This window comes from Pongo abelii, chromosome 7 (assembly GCF_028885655.2).
Source record: "Pongo abelii isolate AG06213 chromosome 7, NHGRI_mPonAbe1-v2.0_pri, whole genome shotgun sequence".
Taxonomy (NCBI): Eukaryota; Metazoa; Chordata; class Mammalia; order Primates; family Hominidae; genus Pongo; species Pongo abelii.
In genome coordinates, this window is record NC_071992.2 from 93,841,013 (window position 1) to 93,868,049 (window position 27,037).

A 27,037-nucleotide genomic window follows, 5' to 3' on the forward strand; every position below is an offset into this window, starting at 1 on the left:
GTTGACAAGTAACATTTAAACTCAATAGTTATGATTAACCCTGTTCTATAATTCTAAAAGTACTGGGAAGTGTGTGTGTGTGTGTGGGTGTGTGTGTGTGTGTGTGCTGCCTTGGCAACCAATCAAATATAGCTCTCAGTTGAAAAACAATTATTATAATGTAGACAATAATTAGATTTGATAGTGGGGCCAGCCATTGGTAAGTTTAAAAGTCACTCTAGGTGATTTATATATGCAGCTGGGTTGAACACCTCTATTCAGATGAAGCACTTAGATGGAAGTATAGCCAAGCATGGCTGTAATTTCACATCTGAAACCTGTTTTATCCTGAGTCATTTGCATAGTGCTTATTATATGTGTTTATAGTGTCTTTGGTTGTGTTATAAAATATTAAAAGTTGGTGTGAATTAAAGAAGTGACATGCAATGATGAAAGCCTAGAAGATAAGCACCAGATCTTTTAATTATAACTCAAATGAGTTTGGTTGACACAAAATATTATGGGAATTAGACACAAACATTACTAATGCATAATGCTGGAATAAAAATCTTAGAGTTATGTAAATATGAAAGACATTCTAATTTGTACCACAAGGTAATACGTTCAAGCATTTTTATTTCTATGTATTTACTTTGTACCCTGAATTGTGCAGAAAACATTTTCTAAAATTTAGAGTGCAAACTAGAAAATATAAATCTCAAGTAGTTTATATTGTAGTCAAAGGAAAGATTTTGAGATCTTTTAATGTCTCAGTTCATGGAGACCTCTTCCTCAGATGGATTGGTTTTTATTTGTTAAATTAATGTTTACCATTTTAAGTAGTTTCTTGAATATTCCTGGTAATGGGATAGAGTCATAATAATAATTTCTAGTCCTGATAATAGAGTCAATAGTAGAGCTGCTTGACATTGATAGTAATTTTGATAATATACAACATGTCATGATTTTCCAGATAACAACTTGTCTCTTGGCCGAAATAAATACACATATTGTTTATCTTGTTACCTTATTAAAATTTTTTTATTTTGTTAGTATAGCGATTTGACCACTTTTTTTATTAATATTTTAAAATAGTTCAGTGGATAATCTCATTTTGAAATGTCTATTGATTGATATATCCATTATATATTTTATATATATGGGTATATTTCTTATTAGCCAAATTGATACTTTCTTATTTACACTTACATTTAAATCACATTTCTGCTCTTCAGCATTTTCTTTTCTCTACAGCCTATTCTACTGACTTAAACTAGCCTGAAATATTTGAAAATTCTATTTAAAACAAGTGTATGGAAAATCTTTGAAATAACTTATAACAGTGTCAGAGAAGAAGAGTTATTACACATTGTACTGAAGAGCATTCCATTAGTAAAAAGATTAACAAAAAATTCTAACAACATTCAGACATGTAATAGCAATGAAATACATTAATTGTAATACTGAACAATTAGATTTTCGGTAGTTAAAGGGGATAAAAATGCTATATAGAAAATTAGCATCTGCAGAGAAGATATTATAAATTGGCAGTGATTATGTGTAGATTTAAAATATGTTGAAACATGGTCATAGCAACTGTTTTTCTTTTTGGCTGAAAAGAGGCATATTGAAGTGTTTAAGCACTTTTTCAATTGGAGTAGATATTTAGACACTGTACAGAAAATACTTGCTTGCAGAATAGCAGATATTAACATGTGTATGAAATGTGTGTTTTTAATTAATGCATTTTCATTCATTCAGAAAAGAAAAGATCACCGAGTTTAGCTTAAATGTAGCATTGTGGCATATTAAAGTGGCATTCTTAGACTTTCCACGTTGCTGTTCCTTTTGCCTTCACTAAACAGCACTGGCCTCTCATTTATCCAAGTTAGAAATCTAGATACAATTCTAAAATTGTCAACCTAGAATCCTCTACCTTCATGCTTGCCACTCAATAAATCACTAATTTCTGACTCTCCTATTTCACCAGGTAGTCTTCTCCACTGTACCCCTGCTCCCTTATTCTCAGGGCCTACCATCTCTGCCTCAACCTGCCAATCAAAGTCACTTCTAGTTCATTATGAGCAGGGCCATTTTTAAGCTTTCTCCCATCCTGGGCAATTGCACTTTTGGAAGCTCCACACTACATTTTATCAAATATATTAAAATGTACCCAAATCACATATTTAATATAATTTATTACATAACTAAGTAGGATATGCATTTCATGAGTTGTAATATTAGTGCTGGTAATATTAATAAAACATGCTTTTAATCTCACTTTTGCATTTTGAAAAATATTTTGGAAGCTTTTTTTTAGGTGTTAATATTTTCATAGGTCTTTCTCAAACTCATAGTCTCTACAGATTGTGCTTTTACTATCACAAGGCAAAACAGCCCTAACAGTGAGACAACTGAATATGAGGAACATCACCTGGATAATTAAACCATATTTGTGGGAGATGGAATAGGAAGTGTTTGTAGAACAAATACAGAAATCAAGAAAAAGATGGTGGTGTCAATTAATACTCTGCATAGCAGATCATAATATTCAAAACCCAGATACTGTTGAGATATCAATAGACTATCACCCTATAGAGTAATACCTCAAAACATAATGTAAACTACTTACATATTTAAAAAGAAATATTGATGGCAAACCATTAACAGAAAATGAAGGAAGTTTATACCCCAATGCAAACATTGGAAAATGGTAACTGTAAATGGTTAAATCACCTACTAGTTTCATGACTTAAGATTTCCAAACCTTTATTATTTCATCTTTTAAAGTGAAATAATGAGAACACTGTTTTGAGAGAGTTGTTAAGAAATTTAAATTATATAATCCATATACACAGAGTGTGATATGTGGCACATATGTGATATTTGTTTTTGTTATTGTTATTATTCATAAGGCACTATTAAACCATAGCTGTTTTGTTATTCTTGTGGTCATTATTATATCTTGGAACAGACCAGAAAATATTACTGAGCTTGATTGGATCCTTTTTGTGATTTTAAAGATGAAAAAGTTAATATGAGTTATTTTGATAACTGTGTCAGTGTTCTAATATCCTTTGAAAATCTAAGTATTTATTTAACATAGGAGGGCAAGTCATAGATTAATGAGAGGTTATAGATTTTAAAAGTATCTTTCTTCCTTGGACTCTTACAGAGCCAGTAAAGGAAAAGATAAAACAAATAATTTGGCGAGTATTATATAACAAAGAACATCACCAGCCCCAGGCCCTTAATGCTTTTGTGATTTTGATGTGAATAAACCCTGGTCCCCTCTCTGACGTCAGTACTGCTGCTGACTGGGTAAGGCACTGGTTAAGTCGATTAACCTTTCGCTGCTTTAGTTTCTTCTTTTGTAATGTGCAGGTAATATTACTTGTCACTTGCCAGCCAGCAGTACTTCTGTGGCTAATTGACTTTCTCAGCAGGGGTATTGCAAAGATTAGTGGATAAATGATTTATAAACCCTCTGAAATATTAAATATATGATATAAAAAGCCCTAACAAGAGGACAGAACAAATTATTCCATGCTTTAATTTGCTACTTTCGTCATGTATATTTGATAAAAAACTTAAAAGAGGAAGCCATCAACAAAGTGAAAATAGGTTAGATTACTCGGGATTCTAGATGCTTTCTATTGCTGTTATTTTTAAAAATCTTTTGTTATAATTGTGAATATAAGAAAAGAAAGTGTGCTAGAGATCATAATTGTGTTTATCTTCTTAAGTTGATAAAAAATATTTTATTAGACAGGAAAATGAACTGGGTAAGAATAAGGACACATACTCTTAGCCTGGTTTTACTAATGAACAACTGTATGACCTCGATCAAGTTACTTAAACAAGGAGGATCTTGAGTAAGATAATCAAGAACAGTCTGCACAATACATTTTGTGGATTTAGGAACAAAATACAAAACTCTGTGCCATACGTTGTAGTGGATTCGAAAATCAAAGACCCAGAAATATGATATAAAGAGGTCAACATGAAAATAATAAATTCTCACATAAGACAGAATTAAATCAACACAATAACAAAGTTATTTATTCTACCTGGAGATGGAGAAAGAGTGTGACTGGAAAGATGAGAACAGGTTGAGAAGACCAATAGGAGAATACCAAGAGCATTGCATGTGCTGCTGTGATTGGACCTTATTATGAACAGGAGAGATATTGTGAGAAAAGAGGCTAGTAAAGTAGATTGGTTTCAAACTCTAAAGGGCCATCAAAAAAGTGAACTATGTTTTGTGGGTTCCTAGGAACAACTGAAGGTTTTTGAGTACTATTTATATTTTATAAAGTTAATTCTGCTGATACTTTAAAGGGTAAATTGGAGAAGAGGTTTAGATAAAGTTGAGTTGTTAGCCTACAATTGCAGCAGTCGAGAAAGAGATGAAGGCTGTTGCCAGAAGAATGGAATGAAGAATATTTAAGAGACATTGAATAGATGGAATTAACTACTGAGGTTTGAGAAATGATCAGATGTGAAGAATTAGTGAGAGGAAGTGATTGAATACAATTCTGAGATTTCTATCATTGATGCCTGTAAAAATAGTGAAAATATAAACAAAATAATAGAAAGAATGAACAGTCTTGTGAGCAGAGGTGGAGATGAAGAAAGCAAGAGATCCCATTTTGAACATACTGAATTTGAGATTTTAAAGACATCCATAGTGGAGTATTTAATAGTCAGTAGAAATTCTCTAGTGAAGCTTTAAAAAAATGTCAGGCCCCAGAATTACAGATTTGAGTAGCATCAATTTACAAGTGGCAGTTAAGGTTATTAGGGTAAATGGGATTACCAGAAACAGCATAAAAAACAAAAAGGAGAACAAAGATTTATTTTAAGACGTAAGTAGTGAGAAGAGCAAGAAGTACAGGAAGATTATAAAGCAACCAAAAGAGTACAGTAACTACAGCAGCCAAGGGAGAAGAACATTTCAAAAAGAAGAAAAAGGACACATACTCTTAGCCTAGTTTTACTGTGAACAACTGTATGACCTCGATCAAGTTATTTAAACAAGGAGGATCTTGAGTAAGATAATCAAGAACAATCTACACAATACATTTGTGGATTTAGGAACAAAATACAAAACTCTGTGCCATACGTTGTAGTGGATTCGAAAATCAAAGACCCAGAAATATGATATAAAGAGGTCAACATGAAAATAATAAATTCTCACATAAGACAGAATTAAATCAACACAATAACAAAGTTATTTATTCTACCTGGAGATGGAGAAAGAGTGTGACTGGAAAGATGAGAACAGGTTGAGAAGACCAATAGGAGAATACCAAGAGCTTTGGTACTTTAAATACTTTGGGAGGCTGAGGCGGGTGGATCACCTGAGGTCGGGAGTTTGAGGCCAGCCTGACCAACATGGAGAAACCTCGTCTCTACTAAAAATTCAAAATTAGCTGGGCGTGGTGGCGCATGCCTGTAATCCCAGCTACTCAGGAGGCTGAGGCAGGAGCATCGCTTCGACCCAGGAGGCGGAGGTTGCGGTGAGCCGAGATCAAGCCACGGCACTGCAGCCTGGGCAGCAAGAGCAAAATTGCATCTCAAAAAAAAAATACAAACAACAACAACAACAAAAAAGTGCAGTGTAAAACGCTAAATACAATTTGATACGGATGACTATTGTGAAAAGACTATTGCATTTGGTGAATAATCTGTAGTGATAGTTCCTGAGAAAACAGTTCTCCTAAGTTAATAGATATATGTGTAAAATTACAAGGGGAATTAAAAATAAAGCAGTGTAGAGGAAGCAGGGAAAATTAGTATCTACCTCTTTTCCTATATGGGAGTAAATGAAAGAAAAAGAGATGAATGTCTTAAAGAACATGCAGGGTTGATGATTGTTCCATTGCACTCCAGGCTGGGCAACAAAGCGAGACCCTGTCTCAAAAGAAAGGAAAAAAAAAAAAAGAAAAGAAAGATTTAAAAAATGCAGAGTTAAAAGATAAAAGAGTTTGTAATGGGGAAGATGTAAGCAATTTGAAAGGTGTTAAAGAAGTAGCTGAAGTAAAATTCTGACTCCAGAAGCAAGAGGCAGAATTGAAGGAATGATAATAAGGAAGAAGATAGAATCAAGAGCACCAGTCAGATATTAATAATGGTGGGCAAAAGGACTCTTGAATAAAGAGATGGACGACTTTATATGTGATAATAAAGAAACAGGATTGAAGATGAATGATGACCTTGGTCTCCACAAAGTTATTAGGTAAGATTTGCTATGGAGAGTAAGAAAGCAAGATACAAATAAAATTTAAAGAGCATAGAAAAAAAAAGAAAGAAATTGTTTTTATTAGGGATAGTACAGGGGTAAACCAGAAATGAGTATAAGAATTTATGAGTAGCTTTGAGGTCACTCGTTGCCCAATTATAAAAATATTTTCTAAAGAAAGATAGTACTTCTAGCATTTTAAACATTTACAGGTAAAGAGTTCTCATTTTAAAGTTTTTACGTGTTAAACATTGTAGCGGGAAAAAAGTACTTGAGTCTGATCTAAGAAAGTTTGAGAGGAGAAATTAAGTAATGATGCCATTGGGGGGAATAAAAAAGAAAGCTGACATTTGCAGGAATGATGCAAAAGCAAGGCGGGGGTAGGCAGGGAACTGCTGGCACTTTTGCACTAAGCAAGTCAGTGGCACTGAACTCTCCTAGTGATCTATGTATTCTGCACCCCTAAACACTCACAATTAGTATTTTTTTAGTTCCAGGTTTACCTAAGAATGTACTTGATGAAGCAGTAAAAAAAAAAATCATTTTCTTGAATCTCGACCTTTGAGTACACATGTTTTTAATATTCATGTGATGAAATGGGACATCTCATGAAGCACTTCTGTTGTGTATCAAACATGTGGTTATCACAAGTAAAGCACCTTGTGCAACTGTGGGTTGAGAGCTGAGCCAGACACTATTTTCATGGATCACCATTTTTACTTGAACGAACAAGTGATAGGCAAACTGTAGTTGTTCAAACTTGAACATTTGGCAGAGATTTTCTTGAAAATGAACAAAGTGAGCTTGTCACTTCTAGGAAAGCAAAATCTAACTGTATCTTTTGCCAAAGAAAAAAACTGAACTTTCAAACAAAAATTATAATTTCGGAAATCTTATTATCTGCCCCTGTGAACTTGTCAGTTTCCCAATTCTTAAAGACTTTTCAGATGAGATAGTTGTGTTGCCAACAAATGTGATATTGTATTTAAATGTACTACTGTTTGGGAAATTTACATAACCCAGTGTACCAATATTTTCCAGATGACCAATGTCTGATAGTTAAAAAAAAAAAAAAAAGAAAAAGACAAAAAATGCGTGGACAAAAGACCATTTCAAACTGCAAGAAAGACAATGGGAACTTTCTAAAGGCAGAGTATGGAAAGCATATTCATATGACTTTAGATTCCACATTGAAAAAAAGCCACAATTATCTGAAAAGGCTATTAAAATTCTCCTCACTTTTCCAGCTTAAAAAAAATAATATCTCTGTTAAGCCAGATTCTCTTATATACTTCAACTAAAACAACATGTTAAGAGATACTGAATGCAGAAGCAAATATGAGAAACCAGATGTCTTTCATTAAGCCAGACATTTGCAAAATTAAGCCAGAGAACTGCAAATGTAAATCAGTGACATACTTGTCACTATTTATTTTTTTTTTGCTTTGGAGAATATATTTTATTTTCATTAAAATATTTATATAAAGCGTAATGGGTTTATTCATAGTATTTGAGGTGAATTAATAATTATTTAATTTTTTCAGTTTTTCTAATTTCCCATATGTTAAATATTGGTAGATTTATCCCTGGAGAATGAAAGCTAAGTTGGGTTCTTCATAATTTTTGAGCATGTAATAGATATCTGAGACCAAAACAATTCAGAAATACTAATGTAGACCAAGCACTAAACACATAGTAAACTACTCAAGGTCTTTAAACATACTTCCCATGATTTCACAAAGTCAAAGTTGAGAAGTTATATAATTGCATTTTGTAATAGTGGAAAAAGGGGAATTTTCTTTCTTTCTTTCTTTCTTTCTTTCTTTTTACTTAAAGGGAGTCATAGTATTCAGATTAAAGAGAAGTCTTCAGTGCATGCTGATGACATTCTCTCCATTCTTTCCTCCAAGTCTGTGAGTCTCATTTCATGTGTCCCATTTACAGGAGTAAAATTAGCATGTTATCCAGTCACCATTTGGCTCATGACTCAATGTCACTATAAAAATCATTTTAGCAACATCATAGGCCCAACTTCTAGAATCCATCGATGTGGAACACTTCAGTTTGTTTTACGTAGGAGACGTAAGTACATGGTTTTCATAGCCTCTTGAAATCTATCTAAATCTGTAAATTCTACTATAGTAATACCTTATGCTTTATTCTCTCAAATAATTTGTGTGTATGGAATTTTGAAAAGATAGCACAAAAAAGGAAAAGATCAGCACAGATCATGAGTCTCAGTTTTGAAATCCATTATATAAAGAATTTGTAGAGCAGCAATATTGCTTCTGTTGCTAAAGAGTAAGAGAGTGAGGCTGTTTTAAGAATGGGGAAAAGAGCAAGCTTATTTCTAATTCATAGATTTTGATTAAATTTTTAGATGTCAGGTTTTAGAGATTTATGCTTTAAAACTTAATACAACGTTAAATAGTTCAGTATTTAAATAATAAAATGTCCATTTCCCTCTTTTCCCTATCCCATAAGGCTGAATATTAGTATAATTGGATCTTTTGTATAATTGAATACAAAAAAGTAACACCATATTACCTTGCCTGTATTCAATACTATCATTTGGTCATGTCTAGAAAATTCCAGTTATAGCAACATAGACAGGAAACTCTAGTAAAGAATCAAAGTCTACTTTTAATAAGTTTTCCAGATTTTTTACTGATTATTTTTATAAAGTCAGAATATGTGCTAGTTGCTGGTCTATTAAACTTCAATCTGCTGCTGACATTTATTTGACTTTTTTTGAATTTTGTAATTTTGGGGGGTGAATATCTGTCAAACATAATTTTTATGGCTGTTCTCCAGAATTTCAAAGCAAAAGTACAAGTCGTCTATACAGGTATGCTTGACGTAAACGATATTTGTCTCTCAGAGTCATATTACTAAATTAGAAGACCTGTGTCTAAATGCTTGACTGAAAAAAAAATAGCCACCAGGCAGGTAAAAATATCTATTTTTGAGCACTTAAGGGGAATTCACTAAAAGCACTATAATCATAGAGAAAATCTGGAGTATACAATATATATTTTGTTTAAAAATGTAATTGCATGTGTTCCTTCATTCACATATTTGGTGTGTGCTATTTGTTAGCTATTGCTCTTTTATTGGAAAATAGATCTATTGTCTAGGGAAAGAAAACATAATAAGCAATGAAATATTACTTTTATAGTAATAGCTATTTCTATTATAATAATTATATTGGCTACTGTAACTGGATATCCAGTGCTTAGTTTCTATGTTACTTTGAAGGTGCAGAATTGGATGCACATGGAACTAAAAATATATTTCAACTTTACAGGAATAATCTCTTCTCACAATTGTCTCTATTGTCTTTCATTCAATTGAAATGAAAGCTATATATGAAGATTTTAAAAGTAAGCACAATATACTTTTATGTCTTCATTACGTGGGAGTACACTAAATGAAAATTCAAAGTTAAGTTGTTGCTTACCCTTGTATAAGTAGAATTGCCACCAGGATCTTTTAAAATTCCCACATAGATAAATCATAATACAAGACACTTTCTTTTATATATACCTTCTCATGGAAAATTTTACCACTTTTCTCTGCCTCATTTTTGGTATTTCAAATCTTTTAAAAACTATTTTCAGCAAGGAGAATTAGATATAAACCCCTACAAGGATATGTATTATTATGGCAGTTAGAAATGATAATGGCAAAAAAACAGGGACCTTTACTGCAAAGTACAATGCCCTTTAACAAAACCCAAAGACATATACCCATAGTTTAAGTCATGGTAATATGTATGATTTAGTGGTTACTTAAAATCTCTGAGACTTATTTTCTCCATCTGAAAAATGAGGATTTGTTTTCCTACTTTACAGCATTGTTATCAGATGAGAAATAATAGCACTTGTGCTTTTTCTAAGGCTGTTTGTTGGTTGGTTGGTTGGTTGGTTTGAGACAGAGTCTCGCTCTGTCACCCAGGCTGAAATGCAGTGACCCAATCTTGGCTCACTGCAACCTCCGCCACCAGGGTTCAAGCAATTCTCCTGCCTCAGCCTCCTGTGTAGCTAAGATTACAGGCGTGCGCCACTACACCCAGCTAATTTTTGTATTTTTAGTAGAGACAAGGTTTCACCATGTTGGTCAGGCTGGTTTCGAACTCCTGACCTCTTGATCCGCCCACCTCGGCCTCCCAAAGTGCTAGGATTACAGGCATGAGCCACCATGCCTGGCCTAAGCCCATGTTTTTAAAAGCCATAGAAAGAGACTAAGAGTGAAAATCATTGTGAAAAGAGCTTGAATATCTCTTGTGACTCCACCTCTCCTTAAATATTTATAAGATGTATTTGCTAGATTGATGTGCATGTTCAGTTCTAAACCTTTGAAGTAATGCAGAAACCAAATACTGTGTTGGTTAATGGTAATGCAGATAATGAAAATATCTTTACAATTAATAACACTGAATTATTCCAAGTTCCAAAAACTTTATTCAAACTCTGACTTACTCATAGGACAGGCTGCCTGGTAAAGTAAAAAGCATGGGCAGGAACTTTGCAGACTTAAGTTCCAAGTACTTAATTCATTAACTATGTGAATATGGGCAGATTAATTTATTAACTATGTGAATATGGGCAGATCACTTGAATTATCTGGTACTCAGGTTCTTCATCTATAAAAACTTCTAGACTGAAGTAGACGAATTTTTAGGATTTAGTAATTTAGTACAATCAGGAAGCAGGAAAGTTTTCTGTGGCCACTGATAAAAGGTGATTAATATATTTCTTCCTCATTCGTCAGTTCTGTTTAACATATTCTTATTTAACATTGGCTATGTGCAAACAACTCTGCCAGAAATTGTATGTGATTAAAATATTAACAAAATGCAGTAATCTATTGAGAAGGAGAAGTAATTATAACGCTAGTTAGAATTTAAGTGCCCTGTAGGGTACAAATCAAACCTGTAGATCGCTACCTGAAGAGATAGGGAAATTAGGTAAAAGAGAAGATGGTGTTTGACTGAGTTTTGAGGGCTAAATCTACTTTAACAAGAAAGTTTGTTGGGGAAAAACTGTTACAGGTGGAGTAACAGACTTGAACCAGCACAGCAGCAGAGAAGCTCTGGAAAAATATTGCTCATTATTCTAAAACATACCATGTGTGAGAGCAAGTGGTTGAAGTTAAAAAAAAAAAAAAGTGAGTCCTTTCCAGATCGTGGAAGGCTTTAAAAGAAATGCTAAAAAATTCAGAATGTGTTCTATAGGCTGTGCAGCAGGCTTGAAAGGCCTTTGAGAAAGGCAAAATGGTAACACTTACCACAGCATTTTGGATAGGTTGGGACATGGAGAAATTTAGGGAATAGAAAAACTCAGCATTTGGTTGATGTGCATGTTCCTATGTTTTTCCTGTGTTTTACAGGGACTAAATATGACTGGCATCAAATAAAAATCAGTATGACCTGGCAAGTGATTAGACATGGATATCAAGGGGAGAAATGAGGGAAAATATATTCTCCAACATGTGTCATGTTAATGAGCAGTGGGTAATGGCATTAGAGGTGGAAGGAAATAAAATCAATAGCATGTCTTAAAAAGGCAGGTCAATTCATCCAAAAAAGAAAGAATGGTGATTATACAGAGAAATGTTGTTTGAAAAAGGAAGAATTTTTAGAGAATTTGTAACAGATGTCCTGTATCTTCTCAGAGGAAAATGCAGAGTCATCTCTTAAGGTAGGTGGTGTCTGGTGTGTAGACTGGAAAGGGTTTGGAATCCTTCCCAAAGAGAACAGCATAAGGAAGAGTCAACTAGAGGTGAACAGAAGAATTTCTGAGCAACTCCATCCAAGTGTATGCTAATAATAGAGCCAGAAATTTCTAGTTGAGCCAATTGGCACAATTTTGTGACTTTTTCTGGTAACACTCAGCCACCCAGTACTGAGATCAGTGAAAATATACTATAGTGTTTTCCCAGCAGTGAAGTGTAGGTACGAAAGTAAAGATAACAATAGATCAAAGGGACTTCTTGATGCTAATAAAAAAACTACATAAAGTAGTGGGTAACTGATTCACGTAGGAATGGACCTAGAGGAAACTAAAAAGTGATTCAAGGAATTAAAGACAGCATCAATATAAAGAATTGGTTCATTGAGTATAAGAGGAAAAGAAAAAGAAAAGGTGGCTGTGACAAGGGGAGAGAATTTCCAGATTGAGAACTTTACAAATGAGGTGGTTTTGGTTTAATTTTGTTTGTTTTACCTTCCAACTTTTATTTTAGGTTCAAGGGGTACATATGCAGGTTTGTTACATGGATAAATTGCATATTTTGGGGGTTTGGTGTACAGATTATTTTATTACCCAGGTAATAAGCATAGTACCCTACAGTTTTTTGATCCTCACCCTCCTCCCACCTTCCATCCTCACATAGGCCCTGGTGTCTATTCTTCCCTTCTTTTTGTCCATTTGTACTCAGTTTTTAGCTACCACTTATAAGTGAGAACGTGCAGTGTTTGGTTTTCTGTTCCTGCATTAATTTACTTAGGATAATGGCCTTCAGCTCCATCCATGTTGCCGCAAGAGACATGATCTCGTCCACTGTTGATGGGCATTTAGGTGGATTCCGTGTCTTTGTTATTGTAAAAAGTGCTTTGATGAACATACGTGTGCATGTGTCTTTATGGTAGAATGATTTATATTCCTTTAGGTATATACCCAGTAATGTGATTGCTGGGTCTAATGGTAGTTCTTAGTTCACTGAGAAATCTTTAAAATGTTTCCCACAGGGGCTGAACTAGTTTATATTCCCATCAGTAGTGTAAAAGTGTTCCCTTTTCTCTGCAACTTCACCAGCATCTGTTGATTTTTGACTTATTAGTAATAGCCACTCTGACTGGTGTGAGGTGGTATCTCATTGTAGTTTTGATTTACATTTTTCTAATGATTAGTGATGTTGGCCAGTTTTTCGTATGCTTGTTGGCCACGTGTGTGTCTTCTTTTGAGAAGTGTGTGTTCATATCCATTGCCCAATTTTTAATGGAGCTGTTTGCTTTTGGCTTTTTAAAAAAATTTTATTTATTTATTTTTTTGAGACGAAGTTTCACTCTCGCCTCCCATGCTGGAGTGCAATGGGCGTGATCTCACCTCACTGTGACCTCCGCCTCCCGGGTTCAAGTGATTCTCCTGTTTCAGCCTCCTGAGTAGCTGGGATTACAGGCACCCAACACCAGGACTGGCTAATTTTTGTATTTTTAGTAGAGACGGGGTTTCACCACGTTGGTCAGGCTGGTCTCGGACTCCTGACTCCAGGTGATTCACCTGCTTTGGCCTCCCAGAGTGCTGGGATTACAGGCGTGAGCCACTGCTTGTTGATTTAAGCTCCTTTTCACTTCTGGATATTAGAATTTTGTCAGATGCATAATTTGAGACTATTTTCTGCCATTCTGTGGTTTGTTTTTTTGCTCTGTTCATAGTTTCTTTTGCTGTGCAGAAGCTCTTTAGTTTAATTATGTCCCATTTGTCAATTTTTGCTTTTGTGGCAATTCTTTTTGGAGTCTTTGACATAAATTATTTGCAAGGGCCTATGTCCAGAAAGGTATTCCCTTTGTTTTCTTCTAGAGTTTTTACAGGTTTTACATTTAAGTCTTTAATCAATTGAAATTGACTTAGTCCTTGAGTTGATTTTTGTACATGGTAAAAGGAAAAGGTCCAGTTTCAATCTACATGTGGCTAGCCAGTTATCCCAGCACCATTTATTGAAGAGAGAGTCCTTTCCCCATTGCTTGTTTTTGTCAATTTTGCTGAAGATCAGATAGCTTTAAGCGTGGCTTTATTTCTGGGTTCTTTAACCTGATTCATTGTTCTCTACATCTGTTTTTGTACCAGTATCATGCTGTTTTAGGTTACCATAGCCTTGTAGTATAGCTTAAAGTTGGGTAGCATGATGCTTCTGGCTTTTTTCTTTTTGCTTAGGGTTGCTTTGGCCATTTGGGCTCTTTTTGGTTCTTTACAAATTTTAGAAAAATTTTTTTCTAATTCTGTGGAAAATATCGTTGGTAGTTTGATAGGAATAGCATTGAATCTGTGAATCTGGGCAGTATGGCCATTTTAATGATAGAAATGAAAGGGTTTTGAGTAATCAGTTTTTGTACCTTTTGACATTTTATTTCCAAGATTTAATCAACAGTGTTTGTTACTCCTCCCAAGTAATGACTTATCAAGGGGAACGTGGGGAGCTGTTTTTCTGGACTGGGAGCAGTATTTGATCACTGAAAATATTTAGAATTGCCGGTGCATGGTGCATAGTGGTAATAAAAAGCAAACTGAATTTTGGCCCATTTCATTAACAGACTGTACAGACAATACTCTCACTTAGTGCCTACCCCTAGGATAAACCACTTTTCACTTAACACCCCCCACCTGATCTCAAGTTCTCTCTGGAGTTGAAGAATGACGAAAATGGTATTAGAGAAAGATAATTTTATAATGTAAACTAAATGTCAACAAACTATGGCATGCAGTCCAAATCTGGCCCATTCTTTGTTCTTGTTAATAAAGTTTATTACATTTGTTTTACGTATTGGCTATGGCTGCTTTTGTACTGTAAGGACAAAGTTGAGTAGTTGGGATAGAGATCATATGACCCTCAAAGCCTCAATATGTACTATCAGGCCCTGTACATTAAAGGTTCCCAGACCTTTGATCTAAATACTTAGGACCAGAAAAGGCATTATTTGTTTTGTGAACCTGTAAACACGACAATTGTTTCACATTCATATACTAGGTCGGTAGTTTAACAGTTGTCTTTGTTAAATGTTTAGCATTGACTACCATTATATTCACCTATTAATTTTCCTTTCTTTTGTAGTCCCTGCTATGTGGATATTTGGTAGCAATGACTGATGTGGAAACTACATATGCAGATTTTATTGCTTCAGGAAGAACAGGTAGAAGAAATGCAATACATGATATCCTGGTTTCCTCTGCAAGTGGCAACAGCAATGAATTAGCCTTGAAATTAGCAGGTCTTGATATCAACAAGACAGGTAAGTCATCTGGCACACATTTCTCTATGAGCATGGAATGATTTGCAGCATTTTACTAAGTGGGATTAAGGTACGAAAAGCCATCTTTGAAAGTAATCTAATGTAAAGAGTTTTAAACAATCTAAGGCAAGATGAAAGTCTGAGACTAATCTCTTAATCACTCCTGCTCTATTTTCAACGATGTCTGTTTAGAAGGCTTCCCACTCAAATGCAGAATCCTTAATCTGATTTTATTGATGCAATCAATAAAACACATGGTGTGTTTTTTTAAATCCTAATTTCTATAAAAGCTGAAATTGCTTATGTACAGTATTTAACAAAGTTGGAGCTCCTACCTTTGACAATATTGGCCACCTCTAACGTTTACTAGATAGATATTTAACAAGATTCACAGGTAATTCTGATAGACTTCAATTCTAAGAACAATTTTAGTAAAAAGGAGTCTCCAGGGCTAATTTTATTAAGAATGGAAGTAAAATGATCTGTTACGTTAGTAAGTCTTAGGTAAAAGGGTCTTTGGTTTCCCATTCCAGATAGAATGGGTTTGTGAAAAATTTGTCTCCTTACTGGGCCTTGAATTCTTACCCAAGGAGTCTATCTTCATTAATGAAAAAGAAAAACAAGTTTGATGGATTAAAAAACTTGACAGTTTTACTTCTGAGTATTAGAATAAGTCCCCTGATAGTTCCTCCACCCATAGCTTTTGCAGATATCAAAGCTGAATGTGTTTCCCTGAGAAGACTTGTGTAAAAATAACCTTTAAAAGTAAAAAGAATTCACGATTAGGGAAACCCTGATATTATGTGCATGGAAAGCACTTATCACAGTTTCTGACTCTTAATTATTCAATATGTCTTCGCTGTTAGAATTTTTAAGGTAAAACCTTTAGATTATTAGAAAACTGAGTCAGAGTATATGTATACATAGATTAATGAAATGACTCAGCAACATTACTTCAAAATATATAAGGATAGTATTTTATTCAATGGCTAAAGCTCAGTATTTCCCAGACTGGTCTTTTCAAATTCAGATTAATAATAAAACTTTAACATCACCACTTTGGAATATGTAGACCTGTGTATATCTTAGGTTTCATTGTTGTGCTATTATTGCTACCAGTAGTTACTTCCCAGAACAGCTCTGAGAAAGACTGTATAGGGAATTATTCCAATTTGGTAACATGAGATGGATAAATACATTTTTGCTGCAGTCTTGCATAAGATTTATATTTTATTTTTCATACAAATATGCTACTTTAAATAGTCTGCATTAATTTTAGCCACTCTTAATATTAGGACATTTTTATTCATAGTACAATTTAATTTCTTCTTTTTCTATTTTTCCTGAAGTTGAGAATTGTTAGCCCTGAGACTGTTTTATTTTCCTGAAAACATATTAAATTATTATAAATTATTTAAATAATAAATTAAAATGTAATATTAATAAATATAAATAAAATAATTTCATATGCATTATTTTATAATTAAATAATTTAAAACAATTAAATTATCTTTATACTTCCAAATGTCTTCTTTTCTAAATATTTTTGCATGTTAATTGCAATTCACTAGGCTCTTGCAACATTTTCTGTTTTAAAGTCCAAAACCAGGAACAGTATGCAAAGCAATAACTTTGTTTATTCTAAGTACAAAAAACTAATAACTGTATAATATGAAGATCTAAAATAGAAAAAATGGCAAATATGTAATGACAAATTCAATGTCACTAAGAATTGTGAGGATTTTTTTGTAATTCGTAAATGTTTCAGCTTCATTTTAGTTTATATTCAACAATATTGTTGCTTCATGTTTACCTTTGTTTGTTAACAAGCATTTATTTAGCAACAGTCTCTATGTTTTCAGCATAATGCTAAGCCCTGCGAACTGTCCTCAGACACCTAGAAGGTCCCAAGCCCCATGGGAGTCAAGTTCCTCATCTTGTATTTATACAATCACTTTCATCCTGAAATATTCTACTGTCTTACATATGCCCTAAGTTGACTTCATTTCTTTGATTACCAAAAGCTTCTCCTGTTTACCAGGTTCTTGTTGCATGCTTAATTTACACATCTCAGAACCAGGCCATCTGCACATCATGCGAGCCTCTCACAATAAAATAGTGCAAGAAAATTATATATAATGTCTGGTCATACCCTTGGTACTGCTTTAGAAGAAAATATTTTTATGTAGAAGAATTGGTTTTAATTTCCCTAAAGATTTAATGTTGTTGCAGTATGGTGAGGTGCTTTGTGTGTACTTGCTAAGAGTAGAGGAGAAACTGCCTTATAACATTATGGTCCAAAGAATAGACCAGCCGACTTACCTGCTTTTATTTGAATTATGATAACAAACCCTTAGCAAATATTGATTTGTTTATATTATTGCAACACCTGAAAACATTTTGTCTGCCAAGCCATACTGGCTGCCTGATAACCAAATACCACATGCAGATATTTGAATCTTTGAGTCTAGAATTGCCAACAGCTTGCACTTATATAAAGTGACCTAATATGGAGTGAAAGCATTGAAATGTTTGCCATACCACTGGCTAAGATTGCTACTGAGGATGCAGTTATGAGGGTGGTTTTATTGGAATTGTGCACATGTTCTGTAAGGGCAGACCAGAGGCCATTATAACTATTTGACAAGGGACTGGCCGGCTGACATAGTGTCCTTTCATTTTCCACTATTGCTTTTACTTTGAACTAATAGAACCTCTGAGAAATTAGCTGGGTTATCATCAAGTGCTATAAAAAGGAGAAAATGCAGTTTTAAAATATTTCTTCAAATAAGACAATCAGGCATAAAAGGTAAACATGCTCCCACTTCTGATTTCTACTTAAAGACATTTGTGATTTCTGCAACCCGTGAAACTATATCTAAGTGACATGACCTGGCCTTGAGATTTCTGAGCTATTTATCCAAAGCTTAGCTGATCACTAACTACTCTGAAAATCTGAATATTATTTTGTTTTTGAGCCATGCTGTCCCAAGTTCACAGAATTAATCAGTCCTTGAAAACTTAAGCTGTTTTCTTAGTGGTGAACTGACTACCAAGAAAATATACTTGTTCCTTCGAGGGTTTCAGGCCTCTTTAGTATTTCTGAAGTTACCAATGTGACATATTGAGAGTTGGTAAATAAAAGCAATCATTTTTATTTTGCCTTTATTCTGTTTTCGTTTTTCTTTTGCAGAAGGTGAAGAAGATGCACAACGAAGTTCTACAGAACAAAGTGGGGAAGCCCAGGGAGAAGCAGCAAAATCTGAAAGCTAACACCCCACTTTGACCCTCGACCACACCTGAAAATGTCTCAAATCTCCAGGAGTGTCTGGAATGCATTTGTTTCCATGAGTGAAAAGAGGAAAAAGAAAATGGCTGTTCTGCATTGCAGGAACCTGCTCATTATTATGTTAAAAATGAGGGCAGAGGCTGTGGCTGCAGGCAGACTTTTCCCTACCTCTCTCATTAGCAATGGTTGAAATCATGTGGCTTGTGTTTGGGCGTCATTTTTGTATGGATCCTTTCACTTGATCATATGACGAAATGCTTATAGAGAGTAGCACCGACCTAGATGATGATTCTTCCTGTAGCATCTGGCCCCTCACAATGTCAGAGGATTTAATTGTGTCTAATTGCGAAGGGTTGATTGAACCCCAGAGTTTAAATATCTCTGGCTCAAGTGTTCACCCAGTAAAAGAAAGATCCAGAAAGCACTGTTTTTAGCATTACGTATCTGTGTGTTACTGCTGTGTTATTTACACTGTTTTGTATTGTACAATATATATGCTCAGCACTGCCCCCTTCTCTGATTGCTTATGAAAAACAAAATGATGTACATTACTGTGAATTTTTATACCACTCGTTTTTAAAAGGGCTGTCTTTTTATTTTAGTTTTCCATACTGTGGTGGTGTACACAGGATAGAACACCCTTTTTTAAAACACAGTCTTTCCCCTTGCTCATTGTGTGTTGAGTTGATTAAATCTAACAGATTCATCAAGACTCCATTGCTTTTTTATACAGACATTTGAAAATATCCATTAATGTGAATATCACCTGAATTCAGTCTGTTTGGTGTCTGCACAGACTGGAATTCAATCTGTCAAATTTGTTTTATTCTCGAGTGGAGAACTTCTCCCACCTAATATATATATATTTTTTAATTTATGAGAATTTTGGACAATTGGAAAGGTAGAAAAGAAAAGCCAAAATCATACTAAGGACTGGAAATATTTTGTTCTATGGAATCAAATTTCTCACAATGCTGTATGATACTATTTAAATTTGGAGGACAACTTATCTTCACTAAGCTGAATCAGGTGGAGAAAGTAATCTCCTTGCAATCATGTGGACACCAATCACAAAAGTAAAGCCCTGGTGTTGTGTTTTCATGTCTTTTTTCAGCCCTCTCAGATCCAAATGTTATTATGCACTTTTTAATGTTTGTAAACTTTTACTAATAATTAGTGTGAATTGCATTCTGATACAATAATGATTATCATTAGAAGCTAACAAAATTCTCATTAATACTGTGTTTGATGGCCTCTGCTGTGTTTTAACATCGTGCTTCTTATATGGAAAGTTTTTGTGAGCTGTGTAATCCCTCTGGTCAGTATTATGAAATCATTTGTCAGTGGTAATAAATAAGGAACCAGTAATATGCCAATGGTTCATGAATTACTGGACAAATAGCAGACAATGGGAGTCCCTTTACAATAACGAGCCCACTTAGCTGTCCTTGAGGGCTTAGATACCTTTCCACGTGAAATAGGTAGAGCAGCATTTCAGTAGGTAATTTGTGTGGTTGTGCCAGAAACTCAGCGCTTCTATGTAATTACATACAGGATAAAAGGTAAGTCTGCTCACTTCTCCTTCTACAGGGCATTTCAACTGACTGGAATAAGGGCATGGGTTGCATTTAGTACTCAATCAGATATTACTAGAAAAAAAATTAATAATGTGAGCCTTTCCGAGAGCAGAAAGAGGAAAGATTAAATTTTAGAATGCTTCCTTCTGTCTAATCCATCAGGGGCCAAAATGCCCAGTAAAATTCAAACGCATCACCTATCGATAGACTCACAAGTGAGAAAAGAGGTTCCTAGGGTTATTTTAGGCAATCCCTGGCAAACTGTTTAAACCATCGAACCCCTACAGTCAGTTTTCAGTATCCTCATTTAATATTTTAATAGGTTTCTTGTGAATTTAAACTTCTCTTCTTTCTTAAGGTTGTGAAATTCCAATCTGATTTTATGTGATTTTGAAAAGTTTCGAACCAGTGCTGAGTCTATGTGGAGGGTTTATATTCCTATGTGATATGCTATTATTAATGCATGTGGTGCCATGCTTGTCTTTAAATATATAAATAGTGCTAAATTGCAAAGTTATATGGAGCTTTGGATTTAGTTTGACTTCTTACTACTGCTTTGTCTGCTATATTCAAACCCAAAGGCATTCCCAAGCTAGGGAGATAAAAATTAATTTTCCAAAATGTCCACATCCTATACATTTTGCTTATTCATGGCATCTTTCAAATTTTATTTTAGTTTCCTTTATTTGCAAGTCAAGAATACACATGGATCTGAATTTTTAAGGAGAGAAGGAAAGGGTAGGAAACCAGGGCCTTGGGTTTAGTAACAGGCATTGGATGCCTATTAACCAACTATTCCTATGCTAATGACTTTGCAGCTCGTATTCTCCCATTTGATCCTCAAACAATTCTATTAGAGTGGTATTTTTATCCAGTTTCACAGATTAAAATATAAGCACTCAATAAAATATAACCTTTAGAAGCTTAAAAAGCTAATAAGTGATGAACTTAGGATTTGAACCCATGTTTGTCACCAAGGACCTTTCCAGTGCACATGTCATAAAATTAGAGCCAACTGCAGAGCTGTAAGGGAACTTTTAGAGAGGAACTTCTTCATCCTCCATATTTTACAGAAGGAAACTGAATCCCTGAAGGAGAAATTGCCTTTCTCAAGGCTCCCTGGATGGGTAATAGCAGATATGAGTAGGTCACATAAAGTACATCTTTTTTTAAAAAAAGAAATTCAATTATGTCTTATTTGGGGGGTATATTTCCCAGAAGATACTTTTCTGGCATGTGGTCTGTAAACACAGCATGATTCATATTTTTTACGTTTCATGTTACTCATTTTGTTTAATTACCAACAAACATGGGGACTTTGGCTTTTTGACTTATTTGCAACAAGCATGAAATTGTTAAATTTACCTTTTATCAATTGTAATCATTCTATGGCAACATATTGTTATCATAAATTCATAGAAATATTTTTCCAATAAATAACAGACATTGAAATACAATTCTTAGATAATACTCCCAGAACAGCCAATGGTAAATGCCCTATACTTGAGTCTTACTTAGATACAGTGGTAATGCACCATTTTAGAAGAGAATGATACTGCTATTTCTCTTCAGGGAAACAATAATGGATAAAGAAATGTAACTGCCGGGCAGCAAAGCTTCTAAGTGAAACCTGTAGTAGTAGTAGTAGTAGGGAGAAAATGTGTAGTCATCAAGTGAAAATAGGAAAGGATCTATGATTTATGATGTCTTAATAGACCCTAAATTGTTCTTTAATTACAAGAGTGGCAGTCTCTGAAGTCATTTGTGAGCTTGTATGGCTTTTGTATTTAGCAATGTTGCATGCTCACATAATTGATAATTAAAAGTAACACATTTTTCTGAAATGTACACAGTCTATTAAGAGTATTTATTGAATTCACACTATGTACTTGGTGCTAGAGAGTGCTGCAGGTGATAAAGGAGAAATTCTATGCCTCAGTCATCCTGCAGTGGACAAACCCAGGACTCCAGCTTCACTCTTTCCTGGCCTTTATTCTAATCATTTTCAACTCCATTCCAATTGAGTAGCCCACTTCCTGGTCCTTGTCATCTACCAGAACCATCCCACCTCCTAGATCTCAAACCCCAATACCATGCCTGTGGTTCTTACTTGCTCATCTGTAGGGAGGTGACTTTCAGTCAGGAGAAAGACAGGTGTTTATCAGAATTCTTGGAAAGTTTTTACAGTACCCACCCTCTACCCACCCCCCACATAGATACATTCATACACAAACACTCTTTCTCTTAAAATAACTTTCTACATGACTCTGATACCTTTCTTCCACCCACCTGCACCCCCACCACTTTAGAACCATGGATCTAGAAGTTCAAGGCTTCCTGATGCACCCACCCTGCCCACTCCACTGCAAGGCTTTGAAATGAGTCAGGAACAATACGCAATCCTCACATGGTTTTACTGCATTAAGGGTAACGCACATGGTTTTACTGCATTAAGGGTAAATTTTTAGGGTAAAGAAGCAAAGAGAGCTCTTCTTTTCTCTTAGTGTTTCTCTCTTTCCGTCATTTCATTTTTATCACACAGCCAGTAATGACCAAACAGAGACCAAGGCAGAGCTCAGGAGAAAGTAGGCATCAAACAGCACTCAGCCTGAATCCAGGCAAGTTCTTCAGTCCAAAGGGCAAAGGGGATGTAAATACTTAAGTTCATCTTACTCAGATTGCAAGAATAAAACACTACATAGGGACTTGGGACCAACAAAATGCTAGCCGGTGAAATAAGTTGTAGAGCCTCTAGTGTCTCTACTCATTGTATATTTTTTGTATCTGTCTAATTCAGGTGTGGGGATTCGGGATCCTTTTCATCTTTAATACTAAAGTCAAAATTAACAAAATTATATGACTATAACCTATTAACTTTCTAATTTGCACCACATCTTCTTTCTGATTGGGTGAATATGGATGCTTCCTCAGCAAACTTCCTGCTAGTCTGGACTCTATTGTTCATCTTTCTCCTAGGTGCTCCTCAGGTTCCACATTTTCTTGCCTTTCTGCCGTCTCTGCCCCATCAAAGTCAATTAGGCCATCTCGCTTCTCTTTACTTGTCTTCTGGATGACTGTAAAAAGTTTAAAACAATGCTTATTCATTGTCTGCAACCTCAGTCTAGATATAAATGCTGCACAGCTCTCTCTTTTCATGTCCCTGGGGACAGAGGAATCTTCCCACTTTCAGGCTAAGATTTGTTCCTTCATTTGATGTTTTTAAACCATTTTATTCTGACTTTAACAGGATGTCTTAATTATCCTTTTTCTTTACTGACTTTACCCTTTTTCACAAATGTGCTCAAGTTTTCAATTTCCTATTTGCTTCATTACTTATGTTTCTCAAAATAGTAATGTATACTCCCTATTTTCATGCTTCTTCTCCTCCTTATTTCTTATTCTTTTGCAATTTGGCTTCCAATAAAATTTTTGTCATTATCAATGACATCTTTAGTAGCACATCGTCTCTGCCATTGTCATTGAATCTCTGACCAATGTGGAAATTAAAAGGTGATGATGATTCAGAGGACTCAGATTAACCTAAAATAAAATTTAATGTTTTTATATTTTTAATTGATACTAGTACGACAGGGTATCACTGAATAATAAAGTATTTTTCAACTATATAGAATCGACATATATCAAGAAAATGTCAGCTTTCTCTCTAGGATAGAACTTCCATAATGTATGTATATGTCCTTACTCTATGACCACAATCTCCCCGTAATGTTTGCTTGCTATGTACTCAGATCCCATAGTGCTCATTTCTTTATAGGAGTGGTTGTCACATATCTGGGCACCAACACAGAGCCTAGACATTCATAGATGGGCAAGATTATCTTGTGATGTTGTAAAGTTCTGTGTTCCATTCTACTCTTGGATAAATGTTAGTGATATCACTTGTTCCTCTCAACAGCAGCCATATATGTGTAAAATCCCAGTCTTGCTCTACTTCTCTGAATTATAGCTAAACAAATATATCTACCTGAAATAGAGTGGATCATTTTTGTATATTTTATTAGCTTACTCAATGACATTTAATCTGGTTCACCATGGAATCTTTTTGATATGCTTCATTTGCCTTCCTTTTTCTTCCAGGTGTTTTTATTTAGTGATTTCTTGTTTGTTTCTCTCTGACACCTCCTCACTAACCTAAGACTGGTTCCCCCTTGTCTACCTCTCCGCTAAATTTCATGGTTCCCTGGGTTTCCATTCTCATTCTTCTCCTCTAATCTCTCTCTCCAGATGACTTCCTCCACTCCCACATCAGCAACTATATTCCTATGGTGAATCTCATATCTTGATCTCTAGCCCACGAGTCACTCCTCATTATCTGACCTATTGGATAGTTGAACATGGATTGCTCAAAGAATCTTAAAATTCAATGTTCTAATACTAAATACAATGCATAATCCCATTTTCAAACCTGCTTTTCTTTATATGCTACAGATTTCAGATCATGGTAGCACCGATTTTCCACTGACCTTAAATCAAAATTCTTGGAGCCCTTTTAGCTGTTACCTCTTCCTCTGATTTGTATGTTTGTTTGTTTTTTGGTCAATCAATTCTAATTCTTCACTATTGAAACTGTTCACTTCTTTTTATCTGCACTCCAACCCTTAAATCATTACTTATCTATTATTACGCAATGGCCTGCTCAGCATGACCTGCCTCATCCAGCACTCTTTCCAGCCATCTTGCCACCAGATGTATTGCTCTGATACATGATTTTGATCATGTATCTCTCCTAATTAAAAAATCCTTAAGTTTAGCCAGACAAACTTTATGGTATAAGTACCACATTGTATTTGTGTATAACTCCTTGCTCTGTGTTAGCTTTTATCCTGTTCCTAAAATGTGCTTCATGCTTGTGGGCAAAGTCTCATTGATCCTTTCAGACTAAGCCTCATTTCATTCTTTTTGGCAGTCTTTCTGACTCATCTCCATTCCCAAGCCCTACCCTAGGAAATCAGCCATTCTATACTCCTTGCTCTCTAACAATTTATCCACAAATGGATCTCTATATCATAGCTATTTATTTGCATGCATATCTCTCCGCCTTGAGTGTGAGCTTTTTGAGGGCATCAACTCCGTTTTATTCATCTTTGTATACTCATTGTTTATCTATGTAGGTTATTGCTAATCAGTACAAACATCAGTAGATATTTGTAAATAAATAATATCTGCCCTCCTGAAGCTCATAATGAAGTTAAGAGACAGAATCTACACATAGATCGATTAGGGAAAATGCAATTCAGAGATAAAATTCATGGTTGAAAATAGTGACGTCTCAAGAATATTGCATTGCAGAGGATAAAAACTTAATTCCTATTACCTTTTTTTTTTTAGTTTATACAAGAGTAACTATTTTAAAATTTTTATCACAAACTGGTGTGCTGCATTTGTACACACACACACACACACACGCACAAAGATTTCATAAGACATAGAGAAATGAGATGTCCAATAGGACGACACATAACTAGATGGGCAAATTAAGGTAAGCCATCCAGCTAAATAAGCCTTTGGTAAAGGTATTCCTGGGAATTCTGTAGCAGGAATTGTCTTCAGTTTGCTGGAATTAAGATGAGCCAAAAGGGGGTTATATCTTACTCTTTTGGCCTAAGCGATGCATTGTTCAGAGAGGAAGATCTCCAGGAAGGATCTTGCAGGCCTTGAACAAAAGTTCACTGGAGTTTCTGAGAATATGCCTTACAGAAATGCACTCGAACAGCCTAACGAAATGAAAGTTCTAATAACAATAGAATAAACCTCAGTGTCAGGAATTCACAGAAAAAAGGGGAAAAAATAGTAGAAAGGGATTAAGAAATACATTTGTATATACTCAAGAAAGAAAGCTCACTGATATACATGTATAGAACCTTAAAGACTTTTTCCTGAATAGTGTTATCTTTTAAAAAAACACTAGTAATAAAATTAATTTTGGAGATCTAACAAGACTAAAGAAGTACTGTGAACTTTTGGACTCTGAAACTAAGAAAAAGACTGACAAAGGTGATGATGTAGGTTACTGCTAATAGAACATGTTTAAACTTTGGCTGCCATGATTCATTTTACACATTGCTTGAGTAGGATGGTGTGACTATTATGAATGTCCTGTTGAATTTCTAAGTTTTCTTTTATCCCACATCTCTTTGAAATCCACAAGCCAAGATATAATCATGAAGTTTTAAGGGTAAAAAAATAGCTATAGCTAAAGAAAGACAACTTAAACTGATTCTGCCTTCTCAGATAGTCCTAAATACAATTCAACAAATCATCAAATTTGTCTAGGAAATAAAATTTGAGCATTTATTAAGTTTAAGTCTTTTCTTATTAGGTGTAATAAAAGTGAAATTTTTAAAAGACCACAGAATCCAATAGACCAATAAAAACTGAAATAATAATGGGGACCATAGTTTTTCTATCAGTATTTCCAGTCTTCCCCCAACACCACTCCATCTTCCTTTTAAGAACCTATTATTCAATTCTACCGTCTAATGAGAATTTAGTTTTTTCTCAGCTGATTCCTAGGCCTTTTGCAACACAGAATTGGGAGAACAGATATATAAGTTAGAGAGATAAGAGGAAAAAGAAGATTCTCAGATAAACAATGCTAGAGGTTTCCTTTATTGAGAATAAACCAAGTAATGATTGAAACAGGTTTTTAAAAAGTTGTTTAACATATTTAAGTCAACATGCGTAATTAAGAATAAAGAATTACAAGGAGGATTTTTAAAGCAGTGATATGGGTTTTTAAAACAAGTTTGAGAGGTTTGACAAGTAAGACATTTAAATGAAAATACAGAATGAAACAAAATTGGGAAGGAGAGAAAAGGGCCTTTTATAGGTTCTGAATTATATCTTCTTTAATATCCTAGAAGGTACGTAAGTAAATATTGGGAATTCTCTTCAATTATTTCTGGTTTTCAGATGAA

The 27,037-nt window shown here is 34.6% G+C and overlaps 1 protein-coding gene across 5 annotated transcripts in view; it reads left to right on the top strand.

Annotated features, from left to right (window-relative positions):
* PKIA (cAMP-dependent protein kinase inhibitor alpha) overlaps positions 1-19,898 on the top strand; it is an 88,939-nt gene extending 69,041 nt beyond the window's left edge. For 4 of the 5 annotated variants that reach the window (XM_002819196.6, XM_003777270.5, XM_054561791.2 and 1 more), the window contains 2 exons: positions 15,056-15,233; positions 18,427-19,898. In XM_002819196.6, coding sequence (XP_002819242.1) covers positions 15,083-15,233; positions 18,427-18,506 — 231 coding nt within the window. In that variant the 5' untranslated portion in view covers positions 15,056-15,082 and the 3' untranslated portion in view covers positions 18,507-19,898. Of the gene's footprint in view, positions 1-3,154; positions 3,301-15,055; positions 15,234-18,426 lie in introns of all 5 variants that reach the window. The other variant, XM_054561792.2, reaches the window with a different exon arrangement.
* Positions 19,899-27,037: the final 7,139 nt, after the last annotated feature.